We start from the raw sequence: 19,055 nt of genomic DNA, 5'->3' as shown, positions 1-19,055 counted from the left end.
TATAGGACTATGACTATGATAGAGCAGTGTACTATAATTTACTAGTACTTTTACAACATGGGGATTAACAAATTCACTACCACGATCCGTTTGAATTTTTTTTATATGAATCCTGTTCGAGAATACTTTCAATGGCCTGAGCAACTTCAACGCCTCTCTTCGAGCGCAATGGAATTGCATATGCATAGCGGCTAAAAACACTGATTGCAAGTAGAATGTACTTGTACGGTGTATTGTGACGTCTTTGAATCTCATCTAGAGTTAGGAGATCTGCTTGCATTATATGCAATGGGAAAAATGCTTTAGTTTTTCGATATCGATTAGCACGGAGTCTATGATTTCTATGCAGAGTGTAACTTGATTCATTTTGAAGATAGTCTTGTACACTTTTAGTGTGAACACCAGTGACCTTGGGAAGAGTGGTGGGGGAACTTAAACTCTCCACTTCACCAATATTTTTATAAACACCTTTCAGAACTTCAACCATTTTGAACGTAAACACGTTTTGTAACGTCCGCTACCCTTTTGTATACTAGTTGTGGTTGGTGACATGATACGTTTTCGCTTTTTCCTTGCCACCATTGTCAAGTTTTTTCCACTAGGTATACTAGTATTTTCACAGATTTATTTCAAATCTTCTTCTACTTCTTCTTCTTCTTCTTCCTCTTCATGTTTTATTTGTGTTGTTGTTGTTGTTGAGACACTTTCATTTAACTTTTTAAGGAATTGTCTATTGCTAATAAGACTGTAGGGAAAGCTTCATGTACTTCTAAATTGGCACTGAGGAACTCAAAATGAAATTATCAATTTGCTACTTTCAACCATATCGTAGAGTAAATAAAGTATTTTGTAATTCTTGCACTGAATTATAATCCCTTTTCCGTTGCTCTCAACTTGAATATTATCTTGACAACTTTCCATGAGATAGGTTAGGAGTCGTGTACTTTGTTAACGCTATAAATGGGGCATTATATATCCGAATTTAGGTACAAATGAACCCAACTTCTCATACTTTAATCGTGTTCGAGCAGAAGCAGCAGTAGACTCTTGAGGAGATTATTCTCTTTTGTTACTAATACCAGCAGTGGCTTTCGACCGAAAGGGCTTTTGTTTGTCCACTCTTCGAAGTGCACTTTGAAGTAAAAGCAGTTTTTTCTCATCCCCAATATTCTCGTTATAAATGAATTTACTCAGTTTGTCCTCAAAGTGTTCCACGGGTGAGAGAGTGAGTTCTATTGGAGTCAATTTATAGGGTTTTGCCATTCTCACTAGAGAAAACTGTTTACAAGTCCTGCAATTATCGGTAGTAAAATTATGAAAAAGCTACCACCCGCCTGAAGAAGACATTTCCTTTTAAAATTCTTTCCTTTGTTTTTAGAGGCCAATGTACGTACAATGGAACGATGTTACTTTTCCTGTTGCTTAACTACTTCTGGCAGTTGAACATTGCCCTCGGTCAAATTTAAACAAAGTTCAGATATTATATTAATGAAATCATTTTCAATACCATGTTTGAGTATGGCTTTCCTAAGCGAGGGTTTTGAAGTGCTTAGAACTGAGAACAGATGTCTATTTTTATGTAGTTTCTTCAGTGTCATGATAGCAACTAATAGGTCTTTTTAGTTTTCACGGGGAGATATACTCTAACGTCAATGTCGAAAATATTTGTGACCACGTGAAAGTCCTTGGGTCAATTTTGATTAAGGTCCAATATGATATAGCCATAGGATGTATTAGTTGTCTGATTGTATGCTGAGAGCCTAAATTTAGGGATGCCTGGGTAGATTTGTTTATTGAGGGCTATTAGGGAGCTGGAATCACGAACAAATCTGTAGATGATATAGTAGGTTCAGTTCAATGCAAGTGTTAGCATAAATTTGCTCTGGTGAAAGAGATTGTGTAGAACCAGAATAACGGATATCTATTCATGATGAGAGGGAACAGTGAACAATCGCAAGCATTTCCTGGGACCATTGTTCAATAGATTCAGCCAGATCGTCAATAATCAGCCAAGAATTTTCTTCAATAATGTTGAAAACATCAAGTCCCTGTATGAATTGTATCCGCAACAACCCCGTCGTGGCACTTACTTTTATTCTATCGTATGACTCCTACCAAATACTGCATTTTTCGGCTTTTCCACAAACATTTTATTACAATTTTTAATTATTTTAGTTAAGAGTGTTGTTTTGCCCGACATTGACGGCCCACACAGAAACGATCTGAATGGTGTTTTAAATTTATACATGTTCCCTTCAATAGTTCACCTGGACATCTAACTGTAGACCATAGTTGTCTAATGACTAAATAATTTCCCTACTACTACTACTACTACTACTCCATTCAATCGCAAAATCAATAAAGAATCTTATTTTATGTATTATAAACAGTACTGTATAGAAAACAAAGAAAAAAAATACACCTTTTAAATTTATTTATAAAAAAATCACTAGAAAAAGCACTTAAAATAATATCACTTTTTAATTTGAATGCAACATGTATATTTAAAAAAAAAAATGCTCTAAGTAAAAAAAAAGATAACTTTGGTAATGGCTGTGCGCCTCCCGCTAGCGGCCGCCCCCTCCCCCGGGCCACGAGGCCCCTCCCCCCCCCTCAAAGGCCGCGAGGCGCCCCCAAGGTTTTAAGAAAAATTTATTGGACTTATATCAAATCGAGACTTTACTTATAGATAACCATGTCTGCTTAATCTGAATTTAAAATTTGCACAAATAGGAAGATATTCCCGTCGTCTTAGAAGAAATAAAACTTTTCGGAGTCGGAACTCAGGGCAATTTTTTATACATTTAAAGTAAAGTTCCTGTAGTTGAGGGAACGAATTGCTAGCAATTTGGCTCGTGGAATTGTATTTTGAACAATACAATTCCTATAGATGTCCATGTCGAAATTCTTATCCACATTGTGGGCGGGCACTCCTTTGCAACTTTTTTTGATTTCCTTGTCGTGTGTCTGTATAAAGTACAGCTTCGGACTTAGAAACACACCGCGGGAAATCAAGTCGCTTTCCGTTTCTGATTTTAAAAATAAAAGCTGATTTGGCGCCCGACGTTTCACTACCTCTGGGTATAGCCCACTCCAATTGGTGTACTCCATCCGTGAGCTGATAATTTCACCGTGTGCCAAATCATCAATTAGATTTGGAGTTTTTACTTTTATCAGTAGAGAATCTGTGTCCCCGTAGCAGACCTCTACTTGCCCTTTTCTGGCCACTGTACCCTAACCACATTGTAGTAGAATTCCAACATGAGCTTTTTAGAGATCTCCAAGATCGCACTGCCTGCAGCAATATTTTTATTTAATACAATGCTTCTTTTTTCTATTCAATAGTACCATTTCCGGGCCAATGATTGTGAAGGAAGTGTAGTTTGGATCGGCAATAATTCAAGCACATTGTTTGGGATCGGTCACGACGTCACAACGATTTCTATTGCGAACACTCACACATTTTACGAAAAGCCGAATTCAAAATGAGCTTATAAATTTCTTTTTCGGCTTTTGTTTGTGCTTCAGAACGTTTCTTGATAAAAGTGTCAACAAACGTTTTTAGATAGGGTTTTTGGCTAAACTGGAGCGCTCTATGAACCTTTGTGACGTTAAAACCGTTGTTGCACATCCATTTTAAAGTCACATGATGTACAACAATAATTTTTTTCGGCAGAAGGTCAGCAATAAGTTTTTGTTTTGAAGGTGACCAATGCAATCCGTCCACCTCGACTAAACGCCTTTTGCGAGGGCTCATAGAATCCCTAGTTACATGTCTATTGATACACGAAAAAACGAAATCTTTTACTGAATCGTAAAGCTCAAGTAGTATCTCCCAATCAATTTCAAAAAACCATCCCACCTGTCCAGTCTCCTCATCACAGTCTATTTCGGGGACATAGGGATCTTGAGGGTCATTGAGCCATTTATAGTCATCGCAAGGTAGCGCATAATAGGACATGGCCGAGGGGTAGAGAGAATTCATATCAAGGAAAACTGCATCCGATTTTGTCCCCGTCTTCTCTCCAGTTGGATCAATTTTCAAGATACGATCTCCATGAAAAACAAATCCACCCCTCATTGACCTTTCGATGAACAAGTGCTGATCAATGTCTGTGATTAGCCCAATTTTTCCCCGCTAATTTTTAGGATGAGGTCTATCACCAAATGAGGAGATGCAAAATAATAGCCCAAATCAAGATTAAATTCCCCATGGATTTTGTCCGTATTTTTACACATAATGTGTAACAAAGTTAAGACATCACTCGACAAATACAGCTTGAAGTAGTCAAACCCATTTTTACATCCTTCGTCTGCCGAAACTTTTTTAGCAAAACTGCATTCATCGGGAGTGAACCTACGATCACGTAGCCTGTTTTAAAATTAATCGACTGGGGGAAATGTTTTTTCATTAATTCGTGACACGGATAAAATAATGATAAAAAGGATATGTGCCTTTGACCGTCAACAAATCATAAATAATTTGAGAATTATTACTTGAGAAGGGGAAAGCGTTGCAGCCTTCATCGTTTTTCTGCACTTGAATTAATTCGCTCAATTATTTGGGGAAAAAATGTAGGAATCTAAAAAGTGAATTTTATTCGTGTACTCAACGTCGTCATCAACAAATTTCCACACAACTTTCAAAACAAGCAACTTTTCCGATGATTTAGGAATGATTTTGTAGGAAAAACTGTCTATCACCCATGCATCATCCACTGTTCCATTTCTTGCAAGATATGCCATTGCTGGTAGCACATACTTAAGATCGTAGTTAGAGTTAAGTATAAAACCGGAAGAAAGAGGTGCTGTTTAATTTTTAAATTACATGAATTGTCAGCCTACCCCCGACAGTTACTTTTTCCCGTTGAAATGGGATCAATAAGGTGATTGTGATCCTGGACCGCGTCTTTTGGGGCAAGAGCACTCCTACAAACCCAGCAAATTGTCCCCTTTTCTAGTGCCAGTTGCTCCTTATCCGATAATGTCATTGGGTAGTTGGTGTGACGCAATCGTGAAATTGCGGCGTTTGCTGTTTTTATTAAAGATACCAATAACTTTTCCATGCTACCCTCCTTATCCATAGCCAAAAAAAACTCGCCCAAATGCATTTCATTATTGGAATCGCGACGGGCATGTGCATAAGAACACGCATCTAGTTTGGGTTCCTTGACTATATTTGGCCTTGATGGGTCTGATACCTCCACCTGTCTTGATTCACAGTATAAAGACATTAAATGAACTTGTAGCAGGGACTTTTGGAAGTTTTTAAATTGTAAAGCATCTTTGCCTTCTGCCGGCATTTCAATTCGTTGATTTCCCTGAATTTCGCAATGTTTCATATGATCTGTAAATGTTCGCTCATTTGGAAATTGTGGAAGATATATGGTATATAAGAGACATTCTCCTTTCTTAACACCTTAAGATAATTCAACTTACTGCCGTTACGGGAGAAAAATAACCATAAAAATTTAAATCTTTGGGAGGCTCGTAAATAACCCAAACCGAATTTTTAACATTATCCACCATCGGTGTCCTCACTGAATACAAAACTTCTTTTTTATTTGGTTTCTTTCCCCCCTTTACAAATTCGGTTTCATACTGAAGAACAACCACCCCCAACCCAAGATTTTCATTTGCTTTTTCAATATATGGTTATTCCTTTCTAAAACACCAAATACTTCACCTCTAAACAATCAAAATTTACTTTAGGGAAATTTTCTCCACCGTTACGAGCAAGTCTGTCGAGATTTTTCATTCTTGAATCATTTTTTAATGTTTTATGGGCTGCTGCTAAAAATGCATATTTAAGGCATTGCAGCCCCGTGTCAAAATAGAAACTCTGAACCCCTTTGGTAGCCGACAAATCTGGGTGGCATTTTATTTGTCGGCTACTACCCGCCCCTCTTAAAATAAAGTTTTTTTTTAATTTACCGAGATTCAGATCCATGTGTTCAATGTATAAAATTTTGGACCCGCTTCCCCTCTCATTAAACATGTCCGAAGTTGATATTAATTTTTTTACCCAGTTGAAAAAGTTGCCCTCAAATTCATTTAGACCAGGGTAAAAAGTTTGGTTGCCAGTTGAAAAATGAAAATAAAAAATATCCCCAGACGTCCCCTTTTGTAAGTAAACTTTTTAATTTACAGATGCTTTAACCCCCCCCTTTGACCCCCCCCCCCATTTCTGAATTTTAATCTTAATTTGTGCTCAAACTCGGTCAATGAAGGTATGGAGAACGTTTACTTGGTCATCCAAAATGATCCTATTGTCAATAACTTTTTTCTCAGGGGGATCGAAATATACTCTATGTGTTTGTACGTCAGTTGGAGCATATGCTAACAAAGAAAAGTCACGTAATTCCAGGGACGTAATACTATTTTTATATCCTGCTCCTATTTGCACAGGATCCAATTCACTAATTATAAAATCATCGTCAAAAATGTTCCCGGGATCATTAGTTCCAAAAAATTGCATTGTTGTTGCTGTATCATTAAGCGGAAGGGTGGGGGTGACATAGAATTGTCAATAACACCATCCCCAGTCTGTTCAGTTGCAATGGTTGGAGATGGCATGAGGTCCCCTAGACCTGCTAGTGCATATTCCAAGCTGTTTGGAGACAATTGATCGAGCCCGCCTGTACTGTCCTGTGATGGGATATCTTTATGAGGACCCGGTTCAGATGCACTAGTAACACTCCCTAAATGCTCATGCATAAATCTATCGGCCGACTCCGGTTCCCCCGGCATGTCAATGTCACAAGTTAAATCGTATATGCGAGCTTTGTCTCCAATAACATCATTAAGAGAACTTCCATATCATTCCATGTTGTCTATACCGAATATAGGGTCGTCTCTAAATTACATGTGGGGCGACAAACTTTGTCCAATGAACGCTGAAGTCTCATCACCCAATGGCGTTGCTAATTCATTAATTTGTAGAAAAAAGGTTTTATTTTCTATGTGAAATAAGCATTATTTCACAAAGTTGAAAAATCATGTTCATTTCTAGTCGTATGTTTACCGGAATATTTAACACATACCATTTTTTTCCATATCACCCATACAACTCAATTCCTCCTAGAATTATTTTAAACTAAATACTTTTTGCTTATAGCATTATTTTCAGAACAAATGCAAAATAAACTACAAATTTTGTTAGTAACTTAAACACAAACACACACAATAAAATAGTGAAAATCATTACATTGTTATTGAATTTGCAATATTTATTATACTATCTCCATGAGTTATCGGGTAGACAGAAAAATAAGCGGCGCATGCACCACTCACAGAGACACACACTCACACACACACACACGCACGCGTGCACGCACACACGCATACATACCTTCAAACAAACAAACACACACACACACACACACACACACACACACACAGACACACACACACACACACACACACACACACACACACACACACACACACACACACACACACACACACACACACACACACACACACACACACACACACACACACACACACACACACACACACACACACACACACACACACACACACACACACACACATACACACACACACACACAAACATACAAAAACACACGAACTCAAAGAAACACAAGTAAACACGTACACACACATAAATAAATTAAAACATACATACAACCACACACAAACACACAACAAAATTTCAAGAAAACCATTTTGTTCACCAAAATTGCAAATCTAATAAATGTGTTATTGAGGATGACTTAAACCCCCACCGGTCCCGGGAGAAGGTCTGGAGGTTATGAACTTCGCTCATAGTTTTCGTATCGTACGATTTAATGGTAAGTAAAAAGACGTTTCAGGAGGGTTTTTTTATGATGGGAAAAGGGGGTGTCAGAGGAGGGGGTTACGGGGGAGGATCCTTCCTTATCTAATGTATAGAGTTGTGTTAGTTAGTTATTTAAAATAATTCATTATGGACGGCCTGCTTTATATAATTCTTTTTGTATTTACATAATTTTTTTACTAAAGTATTATATTATCATCATATTTTGGTATATTTCATTATTATTCATGCTTTTCATAATTCTTTTTGTAGTTTCCATAATTTTGTTACTAAAGTATTATATTCTCATTATGTTCTGGTATATTTCATCATGATTAACATAACTTCATTTGCATAACTTCCGACCCATGGACAATGAGCGTGTGGAGTTTTATTATCCCCACATACATAGTTGATGGAACTTTCAATTATTTCGAATGAAATATTCTTCTTGGTTGAAATATTCTTACAGGTTGAAATTATGTTTCTAACCCTATATATATTCCATTAGCCTATAAGTAATTATGACCCCGAAACCAGATAGAAACGCGTTGTGGAAACAAATTATGCAACGTTAGAATTTCTATCTCAATAATTCTTAATTTTCTCATAACTTTTGATGGATTAAGTTAAACGAAATAATTTAAAGATATTCAAAATCAGCATTAAAATACAATTCGGTTGATATGTATATTGAAAAAATTACAGCACCCGGATCAAACATAAGAAATAATAATATGGAAATAAATATACGTCATTCAATCATTACGTCGTTATTGAATTTGCACTATTCATTATACTATCTCAATGAATTATCGAGTAGACGCGGCGCATGCACCGCTACCCCACCACACACACACACACACACACACAAAAACACACACACACACACACACACACACACACAAACACACACACACAGATATACACACACACTATCACACAAACATACACACACACACACACACACATACACACTCTCACACATACACACACACACTGACGCACAAAAACATACACACGTACACAAACACATACACACACACATACACACACGCACACATACACACACACACACACAACAATCATTACGTTGCTATTGAATTTGAAATATTCAATATTACTATCTCAATTAATTATCGGGTAGACAGAAAAATAAGTGGCGCATGCACGGCTCACACACACACACTCCTTCAAATTGACTTTGGAAAAAGAATCATTAGCGACAAATAATATTTCAAAACTAACATTCAAATTTGCAGCTTCCATGTTGATAGCTGTAGAGGCCACAGCATTATCGTTTTGCATTGGTCGTGAAGGGCCTGGCAATGCTTCATAGGGGGTGACCTCACAATCTTGTGCAGCAGCAGTAACGTTATGAACTATCATCCACTCTCTTTTCAGCTTTCTACCCGGCTTCATAGGGGTTGGCATGGGTTGGTCTTGGGCACCTATCTCTACTTGCTGTTGTATTGGAGCAACGCCGTTAGCGTTAGCTCTCTTTCCCGGGGGTAGTAATTGTACGACTTCTCTTTCTTAAAAAGAAGACAAAATATAGTATGGAAAAAATGATTCCCTTTTTACAAAAGAAAAAATTAGTCTGCACGCAGAATTCCCCTCCCCCCTCCCTTACTTTCCATGCGATGAAATAGTTTTTTTTTCACATTGTAAACCCTTTTAATCATGGAATACAATTGAAAATATAATATATTTCGTTTAATAAGGCTAGAATACAATTTTCTCTCTTTGTCAAGGAACATGCTCGTTGCTAATTCATAAAGCATGTGTCGTTCATTTATAATAACAGGAACGTGTGAAATTTGATTCCAAAAACTGCCCCTTCCTTTTTAACACAGAAGCTTCCGTTTAAGCAGATAAAGAACACGCATTCTTAATTAGAATCAACGAGGGAACTGGCATTTTTTTGTAGAAAATATCTAAAACTACGGAATTTAGCTCATATACAGAGGGGTGGGGGGATGTGTTTTTATTTACATAATGAAAAAAAAAAATAAAATGCGTTTTTTAGCGAATGTACTCATCATATTTTAAGTTTTGTACTGATGGAGGGGGGGGGGAGGCTAAGTCCCCCTGAAATTTGAATTTACTGGTAAAATGCTTTTTTTTGGAAATAAAGAATGAAAGTGTACTCACATTGTAAATATTTGTTGCCAAGGCTTCTAACTCATCAATATTATTCATTGTTGTATCCATTGTGTTACAGAACTTTCTGATAATTTAATCACAACGCATGTCCCTTATATACAGAATTTCAAGGACGAAAAAAAAACGGATGTTGACTCGAAAAACACTCTGATTGCGTTACATAATTTCATGCATACTCCCAAAACATGTTGGACTACTTTATACCATACCAGTTTTTTAAGAAAAAAAATTGTGCACGTAAACTCATGACGTACGTTCTTATGAAATTCTTATCAATAACAAAAAAACAGTCTGCTTAAGTTATATAATTATGACCATACTCTCAAAACATGTTTGACCACATTATACCTTGCCAACTTTAAAAAAAAAAAATGTCTACGTCAAACTGTGTGAGGGAGTTCTGACTCTCTTTGAAAAGGTGTAGAGCTGCTATAGAATAACATAGGAAGGAACATAGCGCTATAGAATAGCATGGGAGGGAACATAGCGCTATAGAAATGGTACCTACTACTCTACTACCGCAGCGGCGTGGCTAGGTGGCTCTCTTTCAATCTTGAAGGGTTAGATTTCAAGCCAGTCAGCGGTAACAACGGGTCTTAAATTGTCATTATTCAAATAATTTCTTTTTGTAAAATGAATAAGGATTTTCTTAAAGAATGATCTGAAAGATAAAATAACTCTTAAAAAATAAAAACATTTCGTTTTCAACGATTGCCATAAGAGTTAATTCGAAAACTATTCTTGTATAAGTTACAAAATATTTTACAACTGTAGCTTCAAATGTTGATTTTTTTTACAGGTCCCAGAGATCAGGAATTCTCACGAGACAGATTTCTCAGCCGTAAGTGAATTATTTCCTATATAGTAGGGATTAGGATTCGGGCTAAGGAATTGGATTCTGGAGATGACTTATTGATAATGGGATAGGATGTGAGCTCTCTGAATATATGAGATAATTTTCAACGCTATTCCCAACCAAATTAAGATGATGAGCTCAGTATTAAATTAATTCAAAGTTATCCTAAAAAAAGGAGAAGGGAGAGATAATCCTTTATTAAATTGAATTAGCTAATAAATAGATTTCTAAGCTAGTTATTACACGGATGTTTATCTAATCCAAGCTTAGATTTCTCATCAGTTTGGACAATATCATATTTCTTATACGGGATTTCTTGAAGGGCAGCAAAGATGAATCATCCAATTTACGGTATTCATGTCTGGGCAGATGTCACAAGCATCCGTCTTTGTACATGATTAAATTAAAATCAGGTTTTTTCAACTGAAAGTAAGGAGCAATATTAAAAGTTAAAACGAACAGAATTTATGATGTATATGAGGGGCTTCGTCCACTAGTCAATACCTAGCTCTTTACGCTAAAGTTAGAATTTTGTTGCAATTCTTTCAGAAAGACCCCTAAATGACAAAGCCTGTTTAATTAGAATAGCTCTTTTGAAAGTACTAAAAAAATTTAGAGTAAAGAGCGAAGTATTGACTCGGGAGTGAACCCCAAGTCAATGACGCATGATCCCCAGCATGAACCCCAGCATAATGTGATAGTTTCAGCTTAATATCCTTAGTTGTTTCCAAGATATTGCAGATACACCATTTTGACAACCAGCATGAACCTAGTGTTTATTGATTTAGTTTTGCATGCTCCTCAAAATGTCCTGTAAGTTTCAACTTAATATTCTCATCTGTTCCTGGTATATTGACATACCATTTTGGCAGCCTGTATGCACGTTGTGTCTTTTAATTGGTGCAATAGCCTCCTCAACTTTCCCTGAAAGTTTTATCTAAATACTGTTAAATTTTTGGAGACCCAGTATAAAATATACCCCCTTTTCTCAATAATATAACCTATGTGTAAAAAATTGACAAATTGTATCATTTACAGCCTTCCCCCATGGGCTGTGGGGGTTCTTGTCGTCAGTAGCGTAATTTAGTTAAAATCCTGGGGGGGCGGCGCAACGTTGGAGCCAAATGTCCCAAATCAAGTGAAAATGACAGTAAAAACTGAAAAATAAGCCATTTGATAGCATGAAAGTATTATTTAATACTATAAAAGTAGTATAAAGTTACCTTATAATACTGTAAAAGTAAATATATACTAAAGAAAACTAATCTGTTTCTGCTGATGCGTGAATTATGCAAGATTATGTTAGTTTTGACAAGATTTTGGAAGAAACTAAATTTCAGCTGGGGTGGCAAACTCAGGTCGGGGGGGGGGTGGACCGAGGTCTGGAAGGGGCAACTAAGGAAGGTTGCCCCTAATCATTTTTGACTCTTACAAAGGGCATTAGAAATTTCGGTTTATGGCCCCCTAAAAATTCTTATGACAACTCCTTCCTTACGAAATGACCTGGGGAAGACATAAAAATAAATAAATAATATTTTGAAGCCATATTGCACTTTACCTAAGCAGCACTATTGCGCTGCCTACGATCGACACCTGATCTGATCTCTGTGTCGTCGTTCTGATTGTATGGCAGGATAATCAACATTTTTTTTACAAAGCCTCGTTAATGGCTGCAGTAATGGTTTCAGTTGTTTGTGCTTGATCAAAGCTTTGCTATGGTTCTTGTCATCCATATCCATCGGAGGGGTCTATTTGATCTTAGTTAAATTTGGTAAAAATAGAATCTTTAATTTTAATTTTGCTTTTAGAAGGTTCGGTTTATACTTCAATAGATTCAATCACATCTATTGCCTCACAACTACAACCTGTTGGTCACTGTGGCTACCAAAGCTCATGGGAAATTAGTAGGCGTACCAAAGGTTAAAGTCTAGTTACCTTATTTCTTATATTGGAATTTACAGAGATTTCCTCACGTATTCTGTATTCCGTCTCAGTGGCGGATCTAGAGGGGGCGAGGGGGGCGCGCTCCCCCCTAACACAGTCTAAAATAGTTTAATTTACTTAATTAACGCAAGTTTGCCTTAATCAAACTTGCTGCTAACGTAAGTTTATTTCATCAACCTATTTTGCCCCCCCCCTTAAAAAACCTGGTCCTCTTGTTCCGTCTGGCTATCATATTACCAGTATTTTATTAATGGTGGTATGATATAATATTTACAATATGTTAGATACGTGTCAACTATCGTAAATAAATGTATTACAAACTGTCTGGCTCTAATTTTTTCTTTCTTTCTTTTTTTTAGCCAACTGAAATTTCTAGAATTATTTCTTACGGGATCATTCTATTTTTAGTAAAAATAGAGTAGATTATGGAAGTTCAAAGCCTAAATCTTTAATTACATTCATTGTTTGGACATTCTCCGACAAGCAGTTTAAGACAGAGAAATAGGGGATTTTGGCGACTAGCACTTAGCATGAATCGGAAAATCAATATAGATGTGACTTTACATGTCAAATGATATAAAGAAACTCAGAGACAGCGTGCTTGGGTTTCTTCTGTCAAAGGACTGCAAGGCTATTATTAGAGGGTACTTATAAAAGATATTATAATAAGGAAAAAGTAAATTTGGGCAACTGAACCTGAACATACGCTTGAATCAAACGATAGAATCTGAAAAAAAATAGCATATTATATCATAAATGTATCTAGCCATGAAGCAAAGCTTGAAGAACTCAGGGGCGGATCCAGGATTTTTTTTAGGGTGGGGGGGGGGGCGCAAAATAGGTTGATCCGAAAATTTTTTTAGGGGGGGGGGGTAAAATAGGTTGATTCGATAAACTTGCGTTATAACCAAGTTTAATTAACGCAAACTTGAGTTAATTGAGTAAATTACACTACTTTAGACTACGCTAGGGGAGGGGGCACGCCCCCTATCTCCCCCTGGATCCGCCACTGGAAGAACTTGAGAGAAAATATTTGTAGAAATTGTAAGTACAATTTCAAAGGAATGGTGAAGCTTGGTAATATTGATGCTTGGGTTGCAATAATTTTGAAAGTATAATGGTAACAAATAAATTTTATAGGGAATCTGAAAACTGAAAAATGTGTTCTACATTTAACGATTGTTTTTCATGGTGTTTTCAAGCTTTTGAGATGTGAAAAAAAAATTTGATGCACAAGGTTCTAATTTAAAAATATTTATGCATACGAGAAAAACAATAAGCATTTCGGAAGAAAATAATTATTTTGAAAATAATATAAAATATTGAAAACAGATTGAATAAATCTACAGACAGTGTGAATCTAGGTAGTTGGACTACAATACTCATTTTGACAAAAAAAAGAAGAAAAAACACGAAAAAAACGATAAGATACGTGTCCATCTGAATTATTGCAGCTGACATTTGGAATAACGGAGACGTTGTTTCTTAGAAATTGATGATACTAATGATTTTTCCCTACCTGGCTTTCAAGCTATTCATATTGAAAGAAAATTTACCAAGTCCTCTGGCGGCATTTCTCTTTACATCCGGTCAAGTCTAAAATTCACCAGGCTATTAGACTGTGAATCCTTATTCTCGCAACTTATAAATAATAGATGTATTTATTCAATAATCGTAGACACAAGCGTTGACGACAGTTCTTTTATTTTTTCATTTTTTTATAAAGCACCCTCATTTCCGACACCTTTCTTTTGTAATCTGGTTTATTATTTCTCTAGTTTTAGTTCTTTACCTTAAAAGAAGGCAATAGTTTTTGGGGACTTTAATTGTAATTTACTAAATGTTAGCAATAATAATGATTGTGATACATTCTTTGAAACATTTACCTCAAGTGGTCTTCTTCCCACAATCCTTTTTCCTACTAGAGTTGATCCTTTTATGTCTACAGCTATTGCAATTGGTAACATTTCTGTGTCCACTTCCCTGGGAAACCACCTGTCCTCCAAAATAATATTCTCTGACTTGTCAGACCACTTTCCAATCTATCTCTCCCTACCCTCCCTACCAACTACTCAACCCTCTAGGACTTATACCCCTACGTCTAATAGAATATATAATACTGTGAATAAGAACCGGTTCACGGATCGTTTGAAATCCTTTGACTGGTCTAAGGTTTTGGATTGTAAGGATGTTAATTCAGCCACAAATGGTTTTATAGTGGGAGCGAGAGATTTTATCAATTCAACCTTTCCATTCCGTAAAACAAACCGAAAAAATTACCCATATAAGCCCCTGGATGTCCAATAGCCTAATCTCTTCATACCGTAAAAATGACCTATAGAAATTAGCTTGCAAAACCAGTAGCGTTATTGACCTAACTCATTGTAAAAAATACAAAAACTTATATACCAAATTCGTCTGGGAAGCAAAATAAAATTATTATTATTCAAAAATCTCTCACTGCAAAGGGAATTTACAAAAAATTTGGTCCACAAGAAATGAATTTCTTTCAAAAAAAAGAATTAGCTCTATACCTATTAGCCTTAAGGGCATCAGTGGCATATTAATTGACCCATTTTCAGTATCGGATGCTTTTAATAATTATTTCACTAATATTCCAAATGCTAAATCCTGTTCCCCCTCCCATTCAGTACACCCTAGCAAGAATCCCAGATCCATGTTTTTCTCTCCAACTGATAGTAATGAGGTGCTTCAAGTTATCGAATCTCTCTCTAATAGCAGTACACCTGACTTCTTTGGCATAGGTAATAAGCTTCTTAGGACCGTATCTTCCTATGCTGGTGAACCCATTGTGCACACAGCAAACCTGTCTATGAGCAATGGAGTCTTCCCACTATTCCCAGAAATATTTAAATCAGCAATTGTTATCCCGATTTATAAAAAAGGCGATCCGTCTGAGATAAGTAATTATCGTCCAATCTCACTTCTCCTAGTTATATCTAAAGTGCTCCAGAGAATTATCTTCCGATGTCTTTCTCCCTTTTTATTTGAATTGAAGTTATCAAGTATTTTGCAGTAGGTTGAATAGGTTGCATCAAGACAAGGTTAATTGTAGACAGAGAAAAGCCAAGAAAGATAGTCCAAGTAAATGAGAGGCAAATGTTTAAATGGCTACGTCACACAGATTATACGTTCCCAACTTGAGCCTAAAAATACTGTATTGGGCTTATTTCTGGATTTTTCTAAGGCCTTTAACATGGTTGATCACAGGGTTTTATTAAGTAAACTCAACAACTTAGGGATTCGTTGTGTTCCTTTCTCATGGTTCGGCTCTTATCTCTGGTAGAGTACAGAGTGTGAGTCTGGGCGGCATGACTTCGCATCCCCTATCTGTCTAGAGGGGCGTTCCGCAGGGCTCTGTTCTTGGTCCAATACTTTTTCTCCTTTATATTAATGATTTGGTTACGGACCTGGGTCCATCAGTGCAACCAGTAGTTTTTGCTCACGATTTGCAACTTTTTCATAACCGGCCCTAATTTACCATCTGTCGTCACCTCTACTCAAATCCTTTTGAATATAGTACAGGAGTGGTGTCTCGTTAACTGCATGGCCATTAACAGCAAGAAATATCAGGTTGTATTATTTCAAACCCCTTACAAAAAAAATGAAGCTCAGCAAGCACTTGACCTAAAAAATTTCACCAGTCTCCTCCCGCAGGTCGAAGTTGCCAAGTTTCTGGTTGTCCACATAGATTCCTCCCTATCATTTGCAACACATGTATCCTACATCAGAGCCATAATCTTGCGACAGGTAAGAATGATTAATCGTGTGAATTATTTTCTTTCTCTCGATATCCTTGTCATGCTTTATTATCCTTTTATTTACCCATATATCTCATACTGCAGATCTGTTTGGGGCAACACTTATCCTTCAGTTACCAATAAATCAAAATCTGCCCAAAACCACGCCGTCAAAGCAATTTTCCGGCTGCCCCTACTGTATCCCACCAAGGAATTTTCCTCTGATTTGGTATTATCCCTTTTGAGAAAATAATCAAAAAATTATGTTTATCCCTTGCATACTCGGCTTACAATAAAAATCTTCTTCCCTAATTATTATCTTATTTTAATTGTAATAATTCTGAAGGCCTCTGTCTCCGTTCATCCAACCGTTCCTTTATTGTCCCCAAGTGTGTCTCTAGCTCTGCTCAGCGATCCCCCATTTATAAATCTATATTTCAATGGAATATAATACCCTCCAGTGTCGAGCAATCCACAAGTTTTTGCACGCTGTACAACAACACTACTAAACTTTGATATTATAATTCTCGGAATTTTTAATCAATTTGCTTTAATTTACCCGTGTTTTTTCTTTCTTTTTTCTTTTTTTTCTTGTTTTCTCTCTTCTTCATTTTCGATTTTTTGTTGTTATGGTCCTCAACAAGTTCGTTTCCAGGATCTTTATTATTATTGTTGTTATGTTTTATTTTTATTAAAATAAATTGAGCTGAATTGAATTGACATCGAAATAAAAATATAATTTACGAGCAAATAAATTAGCCAGAACAAAATGATTAACTATTAAAGCACGTATAAAAAATATAAAACAATTTGTTAAAGAGTGATCCTATTGGTCAAAAACACTTAAAGGCACTTACGTAGTGGACCACGCAGTGGAAGCGCTAATATAAAGATAGCTAAAATCAAATATCTTTAGAATCAAAATTTCATCCTGAATCAAAATATAACATTAATTTGTGTCAAAAAAGATCTTTGCCCCATCCCCCCTTAGTGTGCAGTTAGTGGGGGAGTTTAGTTTTTATATAGAGCATTGGATAAGGCGGTTCTAATAGTTGACTTCCTTTTTGGATCTGATTCTAATTCTAGGCGGTATGGGCTATTTCATTTTTACTATGGGCCGTGATCGTTTCTTACTAGGTTGCTAGTTACCGCTGCAACCAGGATAGTATTAAATGGTGGATTAACAAACAAACAAGACCTTACTATATCTTGTTTGATTCAAACTGGTTTTTCTTTCACAGAAATGTGGGCATATCAGATAGGATCCAACCTGACCATTTGGGAATAACAGATCCACAGAGACGAGCTTCATTTACGTCTGAAGAGTCGACACCTCTGAGGATGTGTTCTGTCTGTAGTACCAAGGATGTAAGTAAACATTTTTTTTATACCGCTACTACTACTACTACAAACAACTCACCACAAAACCAAGCCGCCTGAGGCCAACACAGCTACGCACGAACCTCCTCCACTCCAATCTATTTAAAGCCTCACTTTTTACACCCGCCCACAAAATTCCCGTTTCCTTTAAATCTTTCTTTATGACGTCTTCCCACCCCGGAAGGGGACGGCCTGCTTTCCGTTTAGCCATAGACGGTTGGCCGAAAAGAACAATCTTTGGCAATCTGTCATTCTTCATCCGCACAACGTGCCCTAGCCACCTCAACCTTTCTTTCATTATAGTCCTAGAGAGCGGTATTGAACCACATTTTTCGTATAGCCTATTGTTTGAAATACGGTCATTCAGCCGGGTACCCAGAACAATCCTAAAGCAATTTCTCTGGAAAACATTTAGCAAATCTTCATCCGCTTTTCGGAGCGTCCATGCTTCAGAGCCATATTTGACCACTGTCATCACTGTATCTTCTAATATTCTAATCTTAGTCTGCAGACTTATCTTCCTATTCTTCCAGACTTTTTTAACTGTGAAAAAGCACCCTGAGCCTTGGCTATTCTACTTTTAACATCTTCACTGCTCGCACCATCTTTACTAATAATACTACCAAGGTAAGTGAAGCTTACCACCTTTTCATCTTCACTTATTCCTAGCCTTAGTGACTTAGTCTTCCTAACATTAATTTTCAAACCAGTTCTAGCACCCTGAACTAACAAAACATCTAAAAGTTCATTCATTTTGCTCACACTTTCATCTAGGATGCTTAAATCATCAGCATAATCCAAGTCCAGTGGACTTTTTCCTCTCATTTGATTCCGTGGTCTCCCATTGCCTTTTCTGTGCTCCTTAAAACAAAGTCCATCAAAATAATCCATATAAAGGATGATAGAACACAACCCTGCTTAACTCCTGATTTAATACAAAACGAGCTGCTAACCTCATTTCTTACCTTAAACGCAGCAGTGTCATTCTCGTACTAATCACTTTAATGTATTTGCCTGGTATACCATACAAGGATAAAACCTTTAGTAAAGCTATTCTATCAACAGAATCGAACGCTTGCTCATAATCTATAAAAATGAGGACCAAAGGTGTTTGAAAACTCAGGCATTTGTTAATTATTAGCCCAAG

At 36.6% G+C, this 19,055-nt stretch overlaps 1 protein-coding gene across 1 annotated transcript in view; it reads left to right on the top strand.

Moving 5' to 3' along the window:
- Positions 1-19,055, top strand: part of LOC148943507 (uncharacterized) — a 452,088-nt gene that overhangs the window by 32,994 nt on the left and 400,039 nt on the right. Inside the window, exons 3-4 of the mRNA XM_089100994.1 lie at positions 10,767-10,808; positions 17,770-17,896. Of these exons, the coding sequence (XP_088957120.1) occupies positions 10,767-10,808; positions 17,770-17,896 (169 nt within the window). The remainder of the gene's footprint in view (positions 1-10,766; positions 10,809-17,769; positions 17,897-19,055) is intronic.

The sequence above is a fragment of the Artemia sp. Qi Xiang Cuo genome, chromosome 15 (genome assembly GCF_049724085.1).
Source record: "Artemia sp. Qi Xiang Cuo chromosome 15, ASM4972408v1, whole genome shotgun sequence".
Taxonomy (NCBI): domain Eukaryota; kingdom Metazoa; phylum Arthropoda; class Branchiopoda; order Anostraca; family Artemiidae; genus Artemia; species Artemia sp. Qi Xiang Cuo.
The sequence above is the reverse complement of the archived record's forward strand: the minus strand, read 5'-3'. Positions and strand labels throughout refer to the sequence as shown.